Consider the following 21,110-nt stretch of genomic DNA (forward strand, 5'->3'; position numbering starts at 1 on the left):
TCATCTGTGGTGTTTCCACCAGCTTTATTTGCAGAGCACAGACCACAGGGAGCCAGTGTCTTGGGTGAGGGTTGTCTTCACCTGCCCTCGTCTCCAAGCACGAGAGGCCTGAGAGGCTGCTCAGGAGCTAAAACATTGTGAATGTCCATTCTTGTAAAGGATCATGTACCTTAGTAGTCGGCAATTTACATGATTCAGAGCACCTGTGCATATTTTCCTCTGTGTCTAGTTACTTGCACACTTGTCTGGAAAGACCTTGTGGGGTGTAGAACACAACAGTGTTCATAGCTAGGCCAGTCTCAGCAGTGTCCTAGCCTATTCAGAGGCCATCTGGTGATAGACCCAGCATGTTTTTTTCTTATGGCAGCAGAAAGATTGAGTAGCCCTTCTGCTGGATTCTAGACCCCCAAAAAAGAAAAATAAAATCCCAGAGGGCAAACTCCCAGGCGGTGGTGATCACTAAAATCTGTCACAGTCTTCAGTGAACAAACCCCACTTGCTGTTCCTGGGGTTGCTCTGCTGCCACTCCCCATCCCCACTTATTTAAAGAACTGCTGTGAAAAATCAGTTCCAGTTTCTTCTGTAAAACCCACGGCACTACTGGTGCATTCTGATTTACACTTGTTAAGTAGAACCTTCTTATTCCCTAAGAGATTTTCAAAATAAGTCACATATTCCTGTTAACATCGCCCTTTTTGTCAATAATCAAATCAAGCAGATTGTGTTTTTTTATGTAAGAATTCCAACAAGAAGATGTAAACCACCAATTCAGGATTGTTTTCACTTTCTTTTTTTGAGATGGGGCCTCACTCTGCCACCCAGGCTGGAGCTAGAGTACAGTGGTGTGATCTCAGCTTACTGCAACCTCCACCTCCTGGGCTCAAGCAATCCTCCCACCTCAGCCTCCCCAGTAGCTGGGATCACAGGCATGCCTCACCATTCCCAGCTAATTTTTTGTATTTTTGGTAGAGATGGGGTTTTACCATGTTAGCCAGGCTGGTCCCAAACTCCAGAGCTCAAACAGTCTGCCCGCCTTGGCCTCCCAAAGTGCTGGGATTACAGGTGTGAGCCACCGCACCCAGCCTTCACTTTTATCAATATGTTTCGCTTTGGAAATTCAAGTTTGCTACACGTTCACTATTCTTCATAAAATAAGTCTAGTAAAATGTTGATATATAGTCTTAGTAAAATGTTTAACTTGTTCTTTGCCAAAGAATAATTTGAAAAATGAGAAAACCTGTCACTCCCCTCTTTCCTCCCTCCTATAGCCCTGCCTAAAATTAAACATATTGAACAGCTGAGAGGGGCTGGTTCAGAGGCGTCTGTATCACCTATCTACGCCACCTCTCTTACCCCAGGTTTCCATAGGTTACAGAAATTTATTTATTGAAAGAATTGTGGTTTGAAAAATAAAGTTCTTCAAGAAACCCACTGATGGGAGCATTTGGGGACCCTGCATTGTTAAGAATATCTGTTTGTTCACAGTTATATAAAGAACCGAATGATCACTTCAAAAAATTCATCTTAGGCCTTGCTGATTCTCATTGGCAAATTCACTGAGCCAGAGTTCTTCCAGTATATTCACTGCTTTTTTTCTTTTTCTTTTTCTTTTTTTAGCTTATGTCAGGGCCAGATGGAAATGACAGTGCCTACTCCAAGAGTTCCCCATGCTGGGAAAGAGAACACCTGTGAACAGGGCCTCCATGCACGGCCGACTGGGGTAAATACTTGTCAGGGAGGCACAGTAACCAGGAGAGACTTACATAGTAGCCATAGTGGCTTAGAACTTCCATTTTGTCTCTTCCTTGGGCCTCTGGTCCACAGTTCATGTGTGGGTGTTTCCCCTTCAGTGATAATCTAGGTGGTACCCAGCTGATGCTCTTGTGGCCTATAAGGCCTCCTCTGTCTGTATTTGTTGTATTTTTCAGTGTTGGGTTTTCATCACTTCAGTGTCCAGCCTCGTGACGTTCCTAGCAGCTCATCACTCGTATGTCATTCCTGATGCCTAATGTTGGAAGATTACTTTGTCTCAAACCAGTCATTGATATTACCAGATATCCCTTTCTAAAAATATGTATTCCAGCCTCAGTGACCCTGTTCACCTGTGTCCTTTCCTCTCCTACCCATGGTGAGGTGGAGGAGCTGTAGCTGGGAGCAGCCCTGTGGGTCAGTAGCCTTGTTTCCTATTCCTAAGAGGTTTCTGCCTCAAGTTAGTCTGGAAAGAGAAAACCTGTCTCCCTGGGGAATGCTGTGGCAAGGAGCTCCAGATAGAGCAGGAGACACAGGTGGAGTCCAGTGACTCTGTGGAGCCCACTCACATGGCTGTGCACTCTGCCATACCCATCACAGTGGCATGTGACAGAAACCATGGTCATTGTAGGAAGGGCAGTGGGATGTGGAAGAGCTGGCCAGACATGCAGGTGAGAATAAAACCTGTGGGGATGGCCTCCTCACCCACATCCTCTCCACTTTACTGCCGCAGAGGTTTCTGAAACACCTCTGACCATTCCACCTCTTCCTCTTGCCTTCAGAATAAGCATTCCTGTGCCTGGCATACAGAGCCCATTGTCACTGGGCCCCTGTCCACCCTGCCAGCCACTGCCCTGAAGACCCTGGCCTCAAAGTAGTGCTTAACATGCTCTGAGATGAGGTCCACTCTTCCAAGACACTCAGCCTCCCTCTTGGGACTCCTTCAAGAGTTAGTTCATATAGTGCCACTGCTATGAAGCTGTTCCTGCTCTTACAGGTAGACGAACACTTTCTGAGTATCCTCGTCTTTCCCAAGCTTCCAGAAGCACCAAGGGTGTGGACTGCACTTACTCACATATGTATTCCTGCCTCTCCCAGGAGTCAGCATCTGGAGTACGGGCCTTAGCCAGCTGCAGTAACTGAGTAGGTTACTACAATGTGATTTTTGGCTGTTGAGTAAATATGTAGTAGCTTAAGAGCACAGTACACCAGCTGCAAGCCTGCTTGTGGCAGTCAACCAGGAGCTGGGTGCACTTACTAGCCCAGGCAATAGCTGAGGATGGCGTCTGGCACCACCCCAGGCAAGGTAACTGCCTTTCCATCAGCTGACAGATGTCAAGGCTGAGCAGAATTTACTTTGCTTGAGTAAAGCCTGTGGGAAAATGCTGCAGAAAGGAAGTAATATCCTGGAGATTCTAAGGGTAAACATGATTTTGGAAATGAAGTGTAGAATGAAAAAAAATCTTTTAGGGAAGAAAAATCCACATGTTTAGGAAAATGCAGTAAATTGCACCTTTGACTAAAAAAGCCCTAAGTAGGCAATAGGCCAAAGTGAAAAGGAAACAGAAGGAAACTATAAAAGAACTAGATGAAGAAACTAAAATCATCATAATAAAGTGCACAGCAAAGGGCAGAATTGATGCTGAGAAAGTAGATCAATGATGTGGAGACAAATTTGAGGAATTCTCCCAGAATGCAGAAGAAAACAGACAAAAGCCATCGGAAGGAAGATAACAGAAAGGACAGAGGGGACTTGTGCTTGCAGCTTGAGTAACAAGGATTGGATCTACCCTCCTATATGAAATAAGCAAAAACCCAACAATATCTATGGCTTTTCAGGCTTTCAGACATGACGTCAGGCAGTTCATGACAGCGATTTAAATTAACAATCTCCTAACATAATAGAAATGTCCAAGATACAAATGAAAATCACTCATCATACCAAGAGCCAGGAAAATTGCAACTTAAATGAGAAAATACAGTAAACTGACACTAATCATGAGCTGAATCAGATGGAATTTTCTTATAAGTATTTTTTTTTTTTTTTTTTTTTTTTTGAGACGGAGTCTCGCTCTGTCGCCCAGGCTGGAGTGCAGTGGCGCGATCTCGGCTCACTGCAAGCTCCGCCTCCCGGGTTCACGCCATTCTCCTGCCTCAGCCTCCCGAGTAGCTGGGACCACAGGCGCCCGCTACCACGCCCGGCTAATTTTTTGTATTTTTAGTAGAGACGGGGTTTCACCGTGTTAGCCAGGATGGTCTCTATCTCCTGACCTCGTGATCCGCCTGCCTCAGCCTCACAAAGTGCTGGGATTACAGGCGTGAGCCACCGCGCCCGGCTTTGTTTTGTTTTTTCGAGATAGAGTCTCGCTCTGTCACCCAGGCTGGAGTGGAGTGGCGTGATCTCGGCTCACTGCAACCTCTGCCTCCCAGGCTCAAGCGATTCTCCTGCCTCAGCCTCCCGAGTAGCTGGGACCACAGGCGCCCGCCACCACGCCCGGCTAATTTTTTGTATTTTTAGTAGAGACGGGGTTTCACCGTGTTAGCCAGGATGGTCTCCATCTCCTGACCTCGTGATCCGCCCACCTCCATCATAGAAATGTTTCAAAAGCTGTGAATGAATTGTTCTGAGACAGATAAGAAAACAGAACATCTCTACAAGGATATAGAACTTACGGAAACCCGAGTGGAACTTACAGAACTGAACCGCGCAGTGACAGAAACTTTAAAAACGCACTGGATGAGCTCAAGAGCAGAGTAGAAATAACAGAAGATACAGTCAGCAAATCTGAGGACAGACCAATAGAATTTACTAAATCCGAAGAGAGAGAAACCAAAAACGGGGAGTGCAGGAGGACAAAGCCTCAATGGATCAGTGACAAAAGATTCCATTTCCTATTGAGTTCCAAAAGGAAAGGAGAAAGGGAGTAAGACTAAAAGAGTATTTGAAACAATAAACGTGAAAACTTTGCAAATGTTATGGAAAGACTCAGAGATTGATGAAGCTAAGTGACCCCCACACAGGATAAACTCAAAGAAATTCATGCCAAGAGGCCGGGCGTGGTGGCTCACGCCCGTAATCCCAGCACTTTGGGAGGCCGAGGCGGGCGGATCACCTGAGGTCAAGAGTTTGAGACCAGCCTGACCAACATAGAGAAACCCCATCTCTACTAAAAATAAAAATTAGCTGGGTGTGGTGCTGCATGCCTGTAATCCCAGCTTCTCGGGAGGCAGAGGTTGTGGTGAGCCGAGATCGCGCCATCGCACTCCAGACTGGGCAACAAGAGTGAAAGTCCGTCTCAAAAAAAAAAAAAAAAAAAATCCATGCCAAGGCAAATAATAAGTTAACCGTCTAAAAACTGAAAACAAAAAGTCCTGAAAGCAGCCAGAGGAAAATAGTGCATTACCTATAGGGGGACACCAGTTTGAAAGCAGTGAATTTCTCCTCAGAAATCATGGAGGCCAGAAGGAAGTGGCATGGTATTATAAGTGTTGAAAGGAAAATAACTGTCTACCATGAATTCTATATACAGCAAAACTTACTTTCAGGAATGAGTGAAATCAAAACATTCTTGGATGAAATAAAACAAGAATTAGTTAATAGCAGATCTACTCATAAAGTTTAGCTAAAGGAAGTTCTTCAAACAAAAGAAGTGATAAAATAATCTTCATAAATCATATGTGTTGATTAAATTAAAAATCATGCTGTCTGATGCTCAATACAATGATATTTAAAAGTAGAGGAAATAGGGCAGGGTGCAGTGGCTCATGGTGTAATCCCAACACTTTGGGAGGCCGAGGCAAGAGGATTGCTTGAGGCCAGGAGTTTGAGACCAGCGTGGGCAACATAGCAAGACCCCATCTCTAAAAAATTAGCCCGTCATGGGGCCAGGTGCAGTGGCTCACTCCTGTAATGCCAGCACTTTGGGAGGCCAAGGCAGGTGGATCACGAGGTCAGGAGATTGAGACCACCCTGGCCAACACGGTGAAACCCCGTCTCTACTAAAAATACAAAAAAATTAACCGGGTGTGGTGGCAGGCGTCTGTAGTCCCAGCTACTCGGGAGACTGAGGCAGGAGAATGGCGTGAACCCGGGAGGCGGAGCTTGCAGTGAGCCGAGATTGCGCCACTGCACTCCAGCCTGGGTGACAGAGCAAGACTCCATCTCAAAAAAAAAAAAAAAATTAGCCCGTCATGGTGGTGTATGCATGTAGTCATACCTACTGAGGAGGGTGAGGCAGGAAGATGACTTGAACTCAGGAGTTAGATGTTACAGTGAGCTATGACTGCGCCACTGCATTCCAGCCTGGCCAACAGCAAGACCCTCTCTCGGGGAAAAAAAAAAAAAAAAGAATAAAATTAAATGCAAGTAAGATTTCCTTATTTCATTAGAGGTGGTAAAATGTTGACACTAGTAGACTTAATAAGTCATATATGTATATTGTAATACCAGAGCCACTAAGGAAACTACAGAGACACACTAAGAGACAGTATGAATAGAAATGATATCAGTGAGATTGGCAAAGAACTTATTTTGTTTTTTTAAGACAGGGTCTCGCTCTGTCACCCAGGCTGGAGTGCAGTGGCGCAGTCTCAGCTCACTGCAACCTCTGCTTTCCGGGTTCAAGCGATTCTCTTGCCTTGGCCTCCCGAGTAACTGGCATTACAGGCATGTGCCACCACGCCTGGCTAATTTTTCTATTTTTAGTAGGGACAGGGTCTCACCGTGTTGGCCAGGCTGGTTTCGAACTCCTAACCTAAAGTGATCCACCTGCCTCAGCCTCCCAAAGTGCTTGGATTACAGGTGTGAGCCACCACGTCCAGCCAAGAACTTCTTAAAATGTTCTCTTCCATAAAAGTAACAAAACTGGCAAAAAATTATCAGTCACCTTTTTATAGCTCTGGAAATTAACCATAGGCTTGAAGCAATCCAGAGCATTTACTCAAGAAAAATGTGTAAATCTCATTAACAACAGAGGTTTATGGCATTTTTAACTTATTCCTCTTTCTTTTCTTTTCTTTTTTTTTTTTTTTGGACAGAGTTTTGCTCTTGTTGCCCAGACTGGAGAACAATGGCATGATCTCGGCTCACCTCGACCTCCTGCCTCCCGGGTTCAAGCGATTGTCCTGCCTCAGCCTCTTGAGTAGCTGGGATTACAGGCATGCGCCACCATGCCTGGCTAATTTTGTATTTTTAGTAGAGATGGGGTTTCTCCATGTTGGTCAGGCTGGTCTTGAACTCCTGACCTCAGGTGATCCACCCATCTCGGCCTCCCAAAGTGTTGGAATTACAGCTGTGAGCCACCATGCCTGGCACACTATCCCTTTTTCACACCCTCAAACTCCACAGTAGCCTTAAACACATTCACAGTGCAAATGCACAGCCTGGACACCACTGGAGGGAGCAGAACATGGCTGGAGATCCTTCAAAGCCTCATTCCTGGAGAAATGTGTCCTTTTCTTGCTATGTTGCCCAGGCTGGAGTGCAGTGGTATGATCTCAGCTCACTGCAACCTCCGCCTCCCAGGTTCAAGTGATTCTCCTGCCTCAGCCTCCCGAGTAGCTGGATTACAGGTTCACGCCACCACACTCTGCTAATTTTTGTAGTTTTGGTAGAGACGGGGTTTGACCATGTTGGCCAGGTTGGCCTCAAACTCCTGACCTCAGGTGATCCGCCCGCCTCAGCCTCCCAAAGGGCTGGGATTACAGGCATGAGCCATGTCGCCCAGCTGAGAAATGTGTCATTTAACAAATCTTGTAGTTCCATGAAAAACCCCACTTGCAAGGCTGTATTTGACTTGAGTTAGAGCTCACTGAGGACAAAACTGCTTTTCCCAGGTTGCAATATATAAGTTCAGTATACTGTAATCACTAGCAATGAACAATCTAAAAATGAAAATAAGAAAAGCAATTCCATTTGTGATGGCATAAAAAATACTTAGTGATACATTTAATAAAAGAAACAAGACTTAGAGACAAAAACTACAAAATACCACTGGAAGAAATTGAAGACAAATAAATGGAAAGCCATTCTGTGTTTATGTTTTGCAAGACTTAATATTGTTAAGATGACAATACTCCCTAAATGATATGGTTTGGCTGTGTCCCAACCCAAATCTCATCTTAAATTCCCACGTGTTATGGGAGGGACCCGGTGGGAGGTAATTGAATCATGGTGGCAGGTCTTTTCCATGCTGTCCTCGTGGTGATGGGTGAGTCTCACGAGATCTGATGGTTTTATAAGGGGGAGTTTCCCTGCTCAAGCTCTCTCTTTGCCCGCTGCCATCCACATAAGATGTGACTTGCTCCTCCTTGCCTTCCACCATGATTGTGAAGCCTCCCCAGCCATGTGGAACTGTAAGTACATTAAACCTCTTCCTTTTGTATATTGCCCAGTCTCCGGTATGTCTATCAGCAGCGTGAAAAAGGACTAATACACTAAATAAACGTACAGATTTAGTGCAAACCCTCTCAAGCTAATCCTAACAGTCTTGAGAAAATTTAAGGGGCCCCGAATAGCCAACACAGTCTTGAAAAGGGACAAATCTAGAGGACTCCCACTTTGTGATTTCAAAACTTAACTATAAAGTCATAGTAATCAAGACAGTGTCATAAGGAGAGATGTATAGATTAATAGATAACAGAGTCCAGAAATAAACCTATACATCTATGGTCAATTGAGTTTTTTTTTCAAGTGATAGGGGTCTCACTATGTTGTCCAGGCTAGACTTGCACTCTTGGGCTCAAAGGATTTTCCCACCTCAGCCTCCTGAGTATGTGGGACTATGCCTGACTTGATCAATTGATTTTTTTTTTCCTTTGAGGCAAGGTCTGGCTCTGTTGCCCAGGATGCAGTGCAGTGGTGCGATCTCAGTTCACTGCAACCTCTGGCCTCCCAGGTTCAAGCCATCCTCCCACCTCAGCTTCCCGAATAGCTGGGACTACAGGCATGCGCCACCACGCCTAGCTAATATTTTTGTATTTTTTGTAAAGACAGGGTTTCCCCATGTTGTCTAGGCTGGTCTCGAACTCGTGAGCTCAAAGCAGTCCACCCACCTTGGCCTCCCAAAGTGCTGGGATTACAGGCATGAGCCACTGCACCTGGCCTACAGTCAATAGATATTTGATGAGTATCAAGACAATTAAATGGTAGAAAGAATTGTCTTTTCTTACCTCATGTCATATATTATAATACAAAGATTAAGTCAAATGAATTAAAGACCTAAATACAAGAGCCTGGCTAATGGTGAATCCCTGTCTCTACTAGAAATACAAAAAATAGCTGGGCATGGTGGCACACGCCTGTAATCCCAGCTACTTGGGAGGCTGAGGCACAAGAATTGCTTGAACCTGGAAGACAGAGGTTGCAGTGAGCCGAGATCGAGCCACTGCACTCCAGGCTGGGCAACAGAGCAAGACTCCATCTTACGAAAAAAAAAAAAAGTTTACTGGTTGCTAGGGTATGGGAAATGAATACTAATGAGCACAGTTATTTCTTTTTGGGATGTTGAAAATATTCTGGAATTAGTGGTGATGGTTGCACAACCTTGGGAATAGATGAAAATCCACTGAATTGTGTACTCTAAAAGGGTGAAGGTTATGGTATGTGGATTATATCTCAGTTTTTGAAAACAGTATAAAGAAATCAAGACAGAATACTGAAAACTGTTCAGGTAACCCAAAGGAAGGCAAGTAAAGAGATACAGCTTGAAACCCAGATGAAACAAACAAAACGGTAGATTTAAGAGCTAACATATCAGTAATTCTCTTAAGTCAAAGATTGGCAGAGTGGATTAAAAGACACAACTCAATTATATTGTTTAGTAGAAACTCCCATCAAATTAAAAAACATTTGTAGATTGAAAGGATGAAAACAGATATGCGGAATTTAATTTTAAAAAAAAAGCAGCAGTGACTATATTGATATCTGATCACTTAGACTTTCAGAGCAAAGAAAATTGGCAGAGACAAAGACGGATATTACATAACAGAAGATTCACCACCAGACAGTCCTACATGTGCCTTTACCAACATCAGACTCTCAAAACACATGAAGTAAAAACTGATAGAGCTGAAAGGAGACAGACGAATCTGCAGTCATAGTTGGAAATTTCAGTTGCTGAGTCATTACAGTGAACATGCAATTACTGTATGCCCCAGCTACTACATTCTTGACCATTTATCCCAGAGAAATGAAAACTTACGTTCACACAAAAACCTTTACACCAATGTTTATAGTAGCCTTATTTATAACAGCTGTAATCTGGAATCAGCCCAGGTGTCCTTCAACCTGTGAATGGTTAATCAAACTGTGGTACACACATACCCTGGAATACTACTCGGCAGTGAACAGCAATAAGCTATTCACAGCAACTTGGACCAGTCTCCAGGAATTACACTGAGGAAAAAAAAAAAATCTCAAGAAGTAACATGCTGTATGTTTTTGTTTATATAACACATTTGGAAAAACAAAATTTTAGAAACACAAGAGTTTAGTGGCTGGCAGAAGTTAGAGACAGGAATGGGCAGGAGGAGGGGGTGGATTTGTTTTTAAGACTAATACAAGGATCCCTGTAATGACGGAAATGTATCTTGATTGTGGTAGTGGATACACAAATATACACATCAAAAAATTGCATAGGGCTAAACACCCCACAAATGAGTAAAGCTGGGGGAAAACAATGAATTGTATCAATGTCAGTATCCTGGTTGTGAGATATATATATATATATATATAGAGAGAGAGAGAGAGAGAGAGAGATGGAGAGGAAGTCTTGCTCTGTTGCCCAGGCTGGAGTGCAGTGGTGATCTCGGCTCACTGCAACCTCTGCCTCCCGGGTTCAAGTGATTCTTCTGCCTCAGCCCCCCGAGTAGCTGGGAGTACAGGCACATGCCACCACACCTGGCTAATTTTCGTATTTTTAGTAGAGACGGGGTTTCACCATATTCGCCAGGCTGGTCTCGAACTCCAGACCTCGTGACCTACCCACCTCGGCCTCCCAAAGTGCCGGAATTACAGGCGTGAGCTACCTTGCCTGGCCCTGGCTGTAATGTTATACTATAGTTTTCAAGACGTTAATCATTGTGGACAGCTGGGTAAAGGATCTCTCTCTTTTTTTTTTTTTTTTTTTTCGAGACAGTTTCACTCTTGTTGCCCAGGCTGGAGTGCAATGGTGTGATCTCAGCTCACTGCAACCTCCGCCTCCCGGGTTCAAGTGATTCTCCTGCTTCAGCCTCCCAAGTAACTGAGATTACAGGCATGCGCCACCATACCTGGCTAATTTTTTGTATTTTTAGTAGAGACAGTATTTTTGTATAGTTTTTTGTATAGTAGAGAGTATTTTTGTATTTTTGTTGGTCAGGCTGGTCTCAAACTCCCGACCTCAGGTGATTCATCCGCCTCAGCCTCCCAAAGTGCTAGAATTACAGGCGTCAGCCACCACACCCAGCCAGGATCTCTTTCATTTATTTACATCTGCATGTAAATCTACAATGATCTCAATACAATTTTTAATTAAAAATATATATCCAGGTCAGGAGTGGTGGCTCATGCCTGTAATCCCAGCCCTTTGGGAGGCTAAGGCAGAGGTCAGGATGGCTTGAGCACAGGAGACCAGCCTGGGCAACATGGTGAGACCCCATCCCTAGAAAAAATACAAAAGTTAGCCAGGTGTGGTGGCATGCACCTGTAGTCCCAGCTAGTTGGGAGGCTGAGGTGGGAGGATTGCTTGAGCCTGGGAGGAGGTTGCAGTGAGCTGAGATCACGCCACTGCACTCCAGCCTGGGTGACAGAGCAAGACTCTTGTCTACAAAAATAAAATAAAATAAAATAAATCCAGCACACACCAGAGAAAATATAATATGCCTAGCATTCAATTAAAAATCACAGGCCGGGCTCGGTGGCTCACACCTGTAATCCCAGCACTTTGGGAGGCCGAGGCAGGGGGATCACCTGAGGTCAGGAGTTTGAGACCAGCCTGGCCAACATGGAGAAACCCTGTCTCTACTAAAAATACAAAAATTAGCCGGGCGTGGTGGCGCATGCCTGTAATCTCAATTACTTGGGAGGCTGAGGCAGGAGAATCACTTGAACCTGGGAGGCGGAGGTTGCAGTGAGCCAACATCACGCCACTGCACTCCAGCCTGAGCGACAGAGAGAGACTCCATCTAAAAAAAAAAAAAAATAGAGAAAGACACTGGATGGGTTTAACAGCAGCTTATATGTTACAAAAGAAACATGGACTTCAAGATAGAGCCACAAAGACAATCCAAAATAAAGGGAAAAACTGGGAACCTCTCCCCCCATGAGAACTTCATGAGCTGTGAGATAACTCGTAATTGTGAATCCCCAAAGAAGCAGGGGAGAAAGAAATATTTGAAAAGAAAAAATTTCCAAATTGATAAACACTCTAATCCAATGGGTCTGAAAAGGTCAACAAACCCAAAGCACAAGAGCATGAAGAACGCTACTCCATAATGAAGTCTCATAATGAAACTGCTCAGAATCAGTGACAGAGCAAAATATTTTAAATAGTTTTTTAAATTTTTTGTGAAGAATGGGATCTTGCTATATTGCCCAGGCAGGTCTGGAACTCATGGGCTTAATCTGTCCTCCCACCTCTGCCTCCCTAACTGCTGGGAGTACAGGCATGAGCCACTGTGCCTGGCCAGAGCAAAATATTCAAAGCAAGCCGGAAGGAAATAAAGAGACAACATATAGAGGAACAAAGATAAGAGTGACAACAGATGTCTCGTGCAGACAATACAAGCAAGAAAATATTGGAGAAGTAACTCTAAAGTGCTGAAAGAAAAAATCTCAAGCCAGAATTCTAGATCTAAGGAACATATCAAATACGAAGGCAAAATAACGAGTTTTCATGTGTACAAAAGCTGAAGGAAGCATACCAGCAGTCTAGCACTACAAAGTCCTCTGGCAGAAGAAATGATACCAAATGGAAACGTGGAACCACATCAGGGTTTCTCCCCTTTGGCACTGGCGACACTGGGGGCTAATAATTTATTGTGGGGGATGCTCAGTAGTATAAATAGCCTCACTCACTACAGCCCAGAAGCACCACAGCTCCTGTTACGGTAACCAAAATTGTCTCCAGATATGACCAAAGGACCCCTGGAAGGAAAAATCACCCCTGCTTGAGAATCACCATATTCAATGGACAATTTTATTTCATATTTTCCATGTCTATCCTTTTGGGCAATAATCAGAGAATTCCTAGGGCCAGTTCACGAATTCACTCCTCAGCTATGCCTATTCTGCTCTTCAACCCATCTATTGGGGGGTTCTAAAAAAACAGTAAACCTTATTTATTAGAGGAGTTTTAGGTTCACTTGAAAATTGAGCAGTTACCATATATCCCCTGCCTGTGCACATGTACACAACCTCCTCCACTATTGACATCCACTGTGGTACTTTTGTTAACAACTGATTAAACTTCATTGACACATCATCACCCATAGTCCATAGTTTACATTAGGATTCATTCTTGGTGGTGTATCTTCTGTGAATTTTGACAAATATATTACATGTATCCACCATTATAGTATACAAAATAGTTCATTGCCCTAAAAATTCTGTTCTCTGCCTATGCATCTTTTCCTCCCCCAACACCTGACAACTCATATTGAGTTTTTAAACTTCAGTTATTAATGTCTAGTATCTCTTTTCACTGTTTGTTCTTGTTTCATGACAGCCTTTTTTTTTTTTTAAATAAAATACCCATTTGTCTCAAGACCTTGCTCTATTGGAGACCTACTCTGATAGCTCTATAAACTTTTTCCCTTAGGTGAGAATTCTATTTGGTGCATGTGCTATTGTGTCCGGAATTGGTGGGTTCTTGGTCTCACTGACTTCAAGAATGAAGCCGCGGACCATCGCGGTGAGTGTTACAGTTCTTAAAGGCGGCGTGTCCAGAGTTTGTTCCTTCTGATGTTTGGATGTGTTTGGAGTTTCTTCCTTCTGGTGGGGTTTGTGGTCTGGCTGGCTCAGGAGTGAAGCTGCGGACCTTCGCGGTGAGTGTTACAGCTTTTAAGGCGGTGCGTCTGGAGTTGTTCGTTCCTCCCGGTGGGTTCGTGGTCTCGCTGGCTTCAGGAGTGAAGCTGCGGACCTTCGCGGTGAGTGTTACAGCTCATAAAGGCAGTGTGGACCCAAAGAGTGAGCAGCAGCAAGATTTATTGCAAAGAGTGAAAGAACAAAGGCTTCACAGCGTGGAAGGGACCCGAGCGGGTTGCCACTGCTGGCTCCGGCAGTGGGCTTTTATTCTCTTATCTGGCCCTACCCACATCCTGCTGATTGGTCCATTTTACAGAGAGCCGAGTGGTCTGTTTTGACAGGGCGCTGATTGGTGCGTTTACAATCCCTGAGCTAGACACAAAGGTTCTCCAAGTCCCCACCAGACTGAGGAGTCCAGCTGGCTTCACCCAGTGGATCCCCCACTGTGGCTGCAGATGGAGCTGCCTGCCAGTCCCGCTTGCCCTGCGCCTGCACTCTGCAGCCCTTGGGCGGTGGATGGTACTGGGTGCCCTGGAGTAGCGAGCAGCGCTCGTCTGGGAGGCTCGGGCTGCGCAGGAGCCCATGGAAGTGGGGAGGTTCAGGCATGGCGGGCTGCAGGTCCCGAGCCCTGCCCCACGGGGAGGCAGCTAAGGCCCGGCGAGAAATCCAGCGCAGCACAGGTGGGCCGGCACTGCTGGGGGACCCAGTACACCCTCCGCAGCCGCTGGCCCAGGTGCTAAGCCCCTCATTGCCCGGGGCTGGCGGGGCCGGCCGGCCGGCTGCTCCGAGTGCGGGGCCGCCAAGCCCATGCCCACCCGGAACTCCAGCTGGCCCAGAAGCACCCCGCGCAGCCCCGGTTCCCGCTCGCGCCTCTCCCTCCACACCTCGCTGCAAGCTGAGGGAGCCGGCTCCGGCCTTGGCCAGCCCAGAAAGGGGCTCCCACAGTGCAGCGGTGGGCTGAAGGGCTCCTCAAGTGCCACCAAAGTGGGAGCCCAGGCAGAGGAGGCGCCCAGAGCGAGCGAGGGCTGCCAGGGCTGCCAGCACGCTGTCACCTCTCACTATCTTCATGGAGATGCCATTCCTCAAATGTCTGGCCACTATGGGGCACTTGTGTTTGTATTAGAGACATCTTGGTAGGTCATCTGTTGCATGTGTGACCAGTATACTTGGAATGGTGGTAGCTGCTGCTGCATGTTGTACCCTAAACTGTTTTCAGCTGGGCTACCTCAGCACCTGGGCTTCTGTATGTTTGTACTCAATTCTTTCGGGGTATCACCAGCCATGTTGGACACTATCTTGTCTGACTCCACCACTACACTCACTATGTTCACCTGGAAACACAAACCTTATTGCTGCCTAACTGGCCCAAGGAGTGCTTGGGATGAATCGTCACCTTGTCCATTGTCCTTGGGCTCCTATCCTTACAGCCTTCCAAACAGATTTAGAGAATGAATTCTCCCCATGCCTATCAACTTCCCTAGCCACCTTTACTCTTAACTTCATCCCCTATCGTCTCCTCCAGGACTTTGGCTCCTCTTTCTTGCATGTCCTGTTAGCTACCTCCCTTTAGCCTATGAACATGTTCAGTCTCTATTTGCTCTTAATCTTTTTTTTTTTTTTTGAGACGGAGTCTCACTCTGTCGCCCAGGCTGGAGTGCAGTGGCATGGTTTCAGCTTCACTGTGTAACCTCCACCTCCCAGGTTCAATTGATTATCTTGCCTCAGCCTCCCCAGTAGCTGGGATTACAAGCATGCACCACCACTGTAGGCTAATTTTTGTATTTTTAGTAGAGACGGAGTTTTGCCATGTTGGCCAGGCTGGTCTCGAACCCCTGACCTTAGGTGATCCGCCCACCTCAGCCTTTCAAAGTGCTAGGATTACAGGGGTGAAGCACCGCGCCCAGCTTGCCTGTAATCTTATACGCCTTTTTAATTCCTCCTTTCTCAACCGTTTTAAGAGTTGACTGCATTCTTCATTTTTTCATATCCCATCTTTGCATTCTAACTTCCATGCCTCTCCCATGACTGAGACTTCTCTCGCTAGTTTATCAGTGCCTCCTAATTGTTACGCACAGTAGACTTCGGATTGCCTCTCAGCCACACTTTACACTATTATCTGTCTTCTTGACTTTTTTGACATTCCTTCTCAATTCCCTTTCCTTTCCTCCTCTTTTGACTGTTCTCATGCTCCTGTGCATCCATTTGCTTCTTAAATGTTGGTGGGCTCTTTGCTATTGGCTGCATTTGGCAAGAAATGAGCTGCGTTTATAGGGAAGAATGAGAGGGAATGAGTCCAGAAATGTGCAGATTTGCTGTGCTGGAAAAGCCAAGTTATTCTGGACCCCAACAGGACACAAAATAGAGAAAGCCCATGAAAAGCCAATTAAAATTCAACCTCTTGGCAAAGCATGCTTGAAACCGAATTTTGGCTCCAGCCACTACTCGTGTGAACTTGGGCAAGATGCCTTTCTGTATCTTGGATTCCTCATACATAAATACCTACCAGACTGGGTTAATCATCAAGATTAAATTAGTGAACACACGAAAAATACCTAGAACACTGCCTGGCATAGTTCAAGGCTCAATTAAAGGTAGACACTATTATGCCAAAACAAAAACAAAAACAAAAACAAAAAACAAAAAAAGTGACGGTAGGATGGCTTCGTGAGAGTTCAGGGATTTTTGCTCATTTTTACCACTTTCACAACTGACTTTTCGTAATGGTTGGCGGGACACCAACCATTGGTGGATGTTTACACTTGTGACTGTCTCACAGACAACTCAACATGTCCAAAGCTCAACCCATCATCTTTCCCCCTCCCGTGTTCCCTCTTACCCAGATAAAGGCACTAACATCTTCCCAGTCACTTGTCTAATCCTTGCTTCCTTCCTGTCCCTCATGCCCCAATTCCTATTTAACGGCCTAAACAGATCTTGAATTAATCTTTCCTGCGTTTCCACGCCCACTTAGAGTCCCTCATCTCTGGCCCTATTTTCTCAATGCTCTCCCATCCTCTACTCCAGATCCCCTCAAGTCCATCCTCGATGCGTGACTCTTAACTTCACGCCATCCAGGTCCCCTATGGAGCCGCTCCCACTAACGGACGCGCAGGTCCAGCGGACCTGCTCATCACTGTCCAGGGTGGCCTGCGGGAGACCCCCGGGGCCCTGGCCCTGCTGCCGCGGTCCCGGCACTTCCCCTTGAGGGTTCGCGGCGAACAAGGCCGCGCGGCCCCGGCTCTCCCGGAGTGCACGGTCCCGCGCTCATGCGGCTAGAGGGAGGCACCCGCAAGACTGCCCAGCCGCCTCTGCTCCTCAGGTCCAGCTCGGGCCCCGCCTGCTCTTACGACGACTAACCGGCCACGGCCCGATGGCGGCCCTGCCCCAGACAGCGAAGGTCACGGGGCTCCCCCGGAAGTGAAAGTGCGGGGATCCGCCGGCCCAGGAGACGCGGCTCCTCGCGCCCAGTTCCCGGGAAGCTCTGTGACGCGCTAGGCCCCGCCCCCACCCGTCACCTGACCTAGCGCAGCCCCGCCTCCCCGCTGGGGGCTCGGCGGCCCTCTGAAGCGGGTGGATTGGCTGGGGGTGCTTCGCTCAGCCAATACGGACGCGCCCGGGCGTCGCGGCCCCGCCTCCTCCCCGGCGCTCTGGGCCCTTAGCGCTCCGCGGGAAGGAGGCTGGAGCCCCGGCAGCAGTGGGGCGGGGATGGAGGCGGCCGTGGCGCCGGGGAGGGATGCGCCGGCACCCGCGGCGAGTCAGCCCAGCGGCTGCGGGAAACACAACTCGCCGGAGAGGTGCGCGCCTTCAGGGCAGGGCCGGGGAGCGGCCGGCGCCTGTCGCCGATTGTCCCGCGCGGGAGGACGAAGGGGGCTGCCGGCCTGTGGCCGCTCTCGCGTGGGGCGTCCCGCGCGGGGGTGTCCGCGAGGTCGGCCTAAGTCAGGGATGCGAGCTTCGAGGAGGAACGGGTGCGAGCTGTGGCCCCGCAAGGGCCCACGGAGAGGTGACTTTGGGGCCGAAACCCGAGTGACTTCCAGGGGTGAGGTTTGCAGGTTCTGGGGAAACAGAGCCTGCCAGGAAGAGGGCACACCAGATGCGAAGGGCAGGGGACTTGCCGGAGGTGAACCGGCAGAGCCCCTGAGCCCGGGAAGAACTTTGGGGTTCATTCGGAGCCTTATGGGGCCTCGGAAGTTGATCACGGGGCGATGCGATTTAAGTGTTTTGAAGGAGTCCTTCTGGCTGCTTCCTAGAAAGTAGGGGCGCGGGTAGGCATGGGACGAGAGGAAGCCGGGAAGCCAGTTGGGGATCTTGTAACAACCTAGGAGAGAGATGTGGTGTGCGCCCAGAAACGGATGCGTTGGTAGGAAGCTGGTGCACTGGGGCAGGTGAAAGGGAATCAAGGGTTCTCCCAGACTGCTGGCCCAGCTGCAGGAAACGGGATGGCCACCGCTGAGAAGCGCGGAGACCTGGAGCACGTGGTGTTCATACTAGTTAAGTCCGAGAAGAGCAGGAGGCAGGGGTATGCATTTTCTGGTTTGTGTGTCTTCTTTCCAGACCCCTCTTTTTCCTTTTTGTGAGCTCATTCGCTACCCATGCTTAGAATATGAGGGGGTCCAGGCCTAAAGCACACACATTTGGCATTCTGCCTTGGTTGGAACAAAGTGAAGGGATCTGGGAAAATATCCCCTAGGGAATCAGTGGAGCGAGATTCCCAAGATTTTTTATTTTTTGGTTATGAACTAACAAAGTTGAGCCTGCTCATCCAATACTGATAGCATTTTAAGGAAGCAGCAAATAATGAAGCAAAAGAATGTGTAAAGTATTAATCTGAACAAAATAGATTTGTTCAGCCCAGCAGCAGATTGAAGAGCTATAGTTGCTCAAGAAACACTAGCTAGCCTTAGGTACTTTGGATGCTTATTTATAGGAAAGAAAAACAGATTTAAGGACACATGCAAAGTCAAGCCGGGCTGGGGGATTCCTAGGACTATTAATACTAGTACCAGAGTGGTAAAAGATGGCGAGTCAAACTTGTCAAAGCCTTGTACCTATTGAGTGATTTTTTTTTTTTTTTAATTGAGATGGAGTCTCACTCTGTCACCCAGGCTGGAGTGCAGTGGTGCAGTCTTGGCTCACTGCAACATCCACTGCCCGGGTTCAAACGATTCTCCTGTCTCAGCCTCCCAAGTAGCTGGGATTACAGGCACGTGCCACCACGTCCAGCTAATTTTATTGTATTTTTAGTAGAGATGGGGTTTTGCCATGTTGGCCAGGCTGACCTTGAACTCCTGACCTCAGGTGATCTGCCCGCCTTGGCCTCCCAAAGTGCCGGGATTACAGGCGTGAGCCACAGGGCACAGCCTGTTGAGTGATTTTGAACAGAAAAGATGCTTCATTACAACTATTGCACATTCTGTCCACACTCAGTGGCTTAACAGCCACAGTCATTGTATCTGGGTTTTCATGTGGATTGGTGTAAGCACTGTTTATTTTAAAACTAGATAAATTAATATCAGGCAGGACTACTACTACACATTTTTCTAAAGGCTTTCGAAGGTTTTGGATATTAGTAAAAAGATATACAGATAAATTTTACTTAGTGAGGGATCTTTCAGGGAATTTGTACTTTCTGTGGCATTTATTTTGTCATCTTATAAAAATCAGGCCCCTGTTGTGTGGCAACCATGGGCTTCAACATTGGTGACAGGGCAGTGAGAAAAACAGAGCCCCCATGCCCATGGAGCCATACTTCTGTTACTCTATTAAGGTAGACAGTAAGGGAACAAGTCTAGTATGTCAGATGATGATGCTGCCCAGAAAGGAAGGCGGGAAGGGGACCTGGAGGCTGGGGAGGGAGGGACATAGGTGGCTGCAGTTTTGTGGGTTTGGTTTTTTTTTTTTGTTTTTTTTTGTTTTTTTTTTTTGAGACGGACTCTCACTCTGTTGCCCAGGCTAGAGTGCAGTGATATGATCTCGGCTCACAGCAACCTCTGCCTCCTGGGTTCAAGCAATTCTTCTGCCCCAGCCTCCCTAGTAGGGCTAATGTTTGCATTTTTAGTAGAGATGGAGTTTCACCATGTTGGCCAGGCTGGTCTCAAACTCCTAACCTCAAGTGATCCACCTGCCTTGACCTCCCAAAGTGCTGGGATTATAGGCGTGAGCCATTGCGCCCAGCCAGCTGTAGTTTTAAGCAGAGCTGCGGGGCAGGGGGTCTCACAAGAGGACTAAGTTGGAACAAAGACCTAAAAAAGTAAGGTGGGGGCAGGGCATGCAGTCTTTCTGGGCAAAGAAACTGAAAGTGCAAGGTCTGGGGCCAAAGTTCACCTGCCCCAGGGAGAAGCCCAGGTCACCAGGAGCCCCACAGGCCATCGCAAAAATGGGTGTGGGGAAATAAGGCAAACCTCTGATGAAGTTAAAACAGCAGACAGGAAAGTTCCCTTGGGAATGTGCAGCTGTTCCCCTCCTTCCATAAGGAAGAGGCCAGTGATCTGCCCTTTACAGCAGTCAGATGGGTAATCTGGGCCCAACAGACCATTAATCCTACCAAGGGGTAGAAAGAGTGTTTGTTATTAGAGACTGGGTCTGGCTGTGTTGCCCAGGCTGGAGTGCAGTGGCTGTTCATAGGCACCATCATAGCTCACTGCAGCCTCAAACTTCTGGCCTCAAGAGGTCATTCCACCTCAGCCTCCCCCGTGGCTGGGACTACAGGCACAATCCACTGCGCCTTGCTAGAAAGAAATTTTGAAAACCTAAATGAAAATCCAAGTCCTATCAATTATAAAAGAAATTGACAAAAACTAGAGTATTAGAAATTATGCATACATTTTCCATAAGTAGTGCAGATCTGTAGATTCCCAAGTGCAGCTTGTGGATGCCTGCAGTGCTTATGCAGAGGACCGCCATGCCCTTGACATTATTTGCTCCTGCCGATGGGATAGACACAGAGCAGCCATATTTCCCATATGCCATCTCCTTTTCCTTAATGGGTGTCTTTGCTTTCTTTCCTTCAGGAAAGTTTATATGGACTATAATGCAACGACTCCCCTGGAGCCAGAAGTTATCCAGGCCATGACCGAGGCCATGTGGGAAGCCTGGGGAAATCCCAGCAGCCCGTATTCAGCAGGTAATTCTAGAAGATGCACGTGTTCACTGATGGGAGATAATGGGGATGGGGCGCTCTTAGAGAAATTGCACACCCACACGTGACGGCTTTGTTTTGAATAGGTTTCTGTTAGCTGCAATTCTTTAGCTGTAATTTTTGATAGTTTCTTTTCTGGGAAGTCCCCATTTGTAAGCTGAGCCTTGTCGATACTGTAATCTTTAACCTTTAATGTTTAATCTTTAACATGCTGTCCTGTCA

The 21,110-nt window shown here is 47.0% G+C and overlaps 1 protein-coding gene across 5 annotated transcripts in view; it reads left to right on the top strand.

Annotated features, from left to right (window-relative positions):
* Positions 1-1,505: 1,505 nt before the first annotated feature.
* Positions 1,506-21,110, top strand: part of SCLY (selenocysteine lyase) — a 54,036-nt gene continuing 34,431 nt past the window's right edge. The window contains exons 1-3 of one of the 5 annotated variants that reach the window (XM_034955461.3): positions 1,506-1,720; positions 13,548-13,640; positions 20,761-20,873. In XM_034955461.3, the coding sequence (XP_034811352.1) occupies positions 20,771-20,873 (103 nt within the window). In that variant the 5' untranslated portion in view covers positions 1,506-1,720; positions 13,548-13,640; positions 20,761-20,770. Of the gene's footprint in view, positions 1,721-13,547; positions 13,641-17,303; positions 18,270-20,760; positions 20,874-21,110 lie in introns of those variants that run through there. The other 4 variants (XM_034955460.2, XM_034955463.2, XM_003813096.7 and 1 more) reach the window with 4 other exon arrangements.

The sequence above is a fragment of the Pan paniscus genome, chromosome 13 (genome assembly GCF_029289425.2).
Source record: "Pan paniscus chromosome 13, NHGRI_mPanPan1-v2.0_pri, whole genome shotgun sequence".
In the NCBI taxonomy this organism is placed as follows: Eukaryota; Metazoa; Chordata; class Mammalia; order Primates; family Hominidae; genus Pan; species Pan paniscus.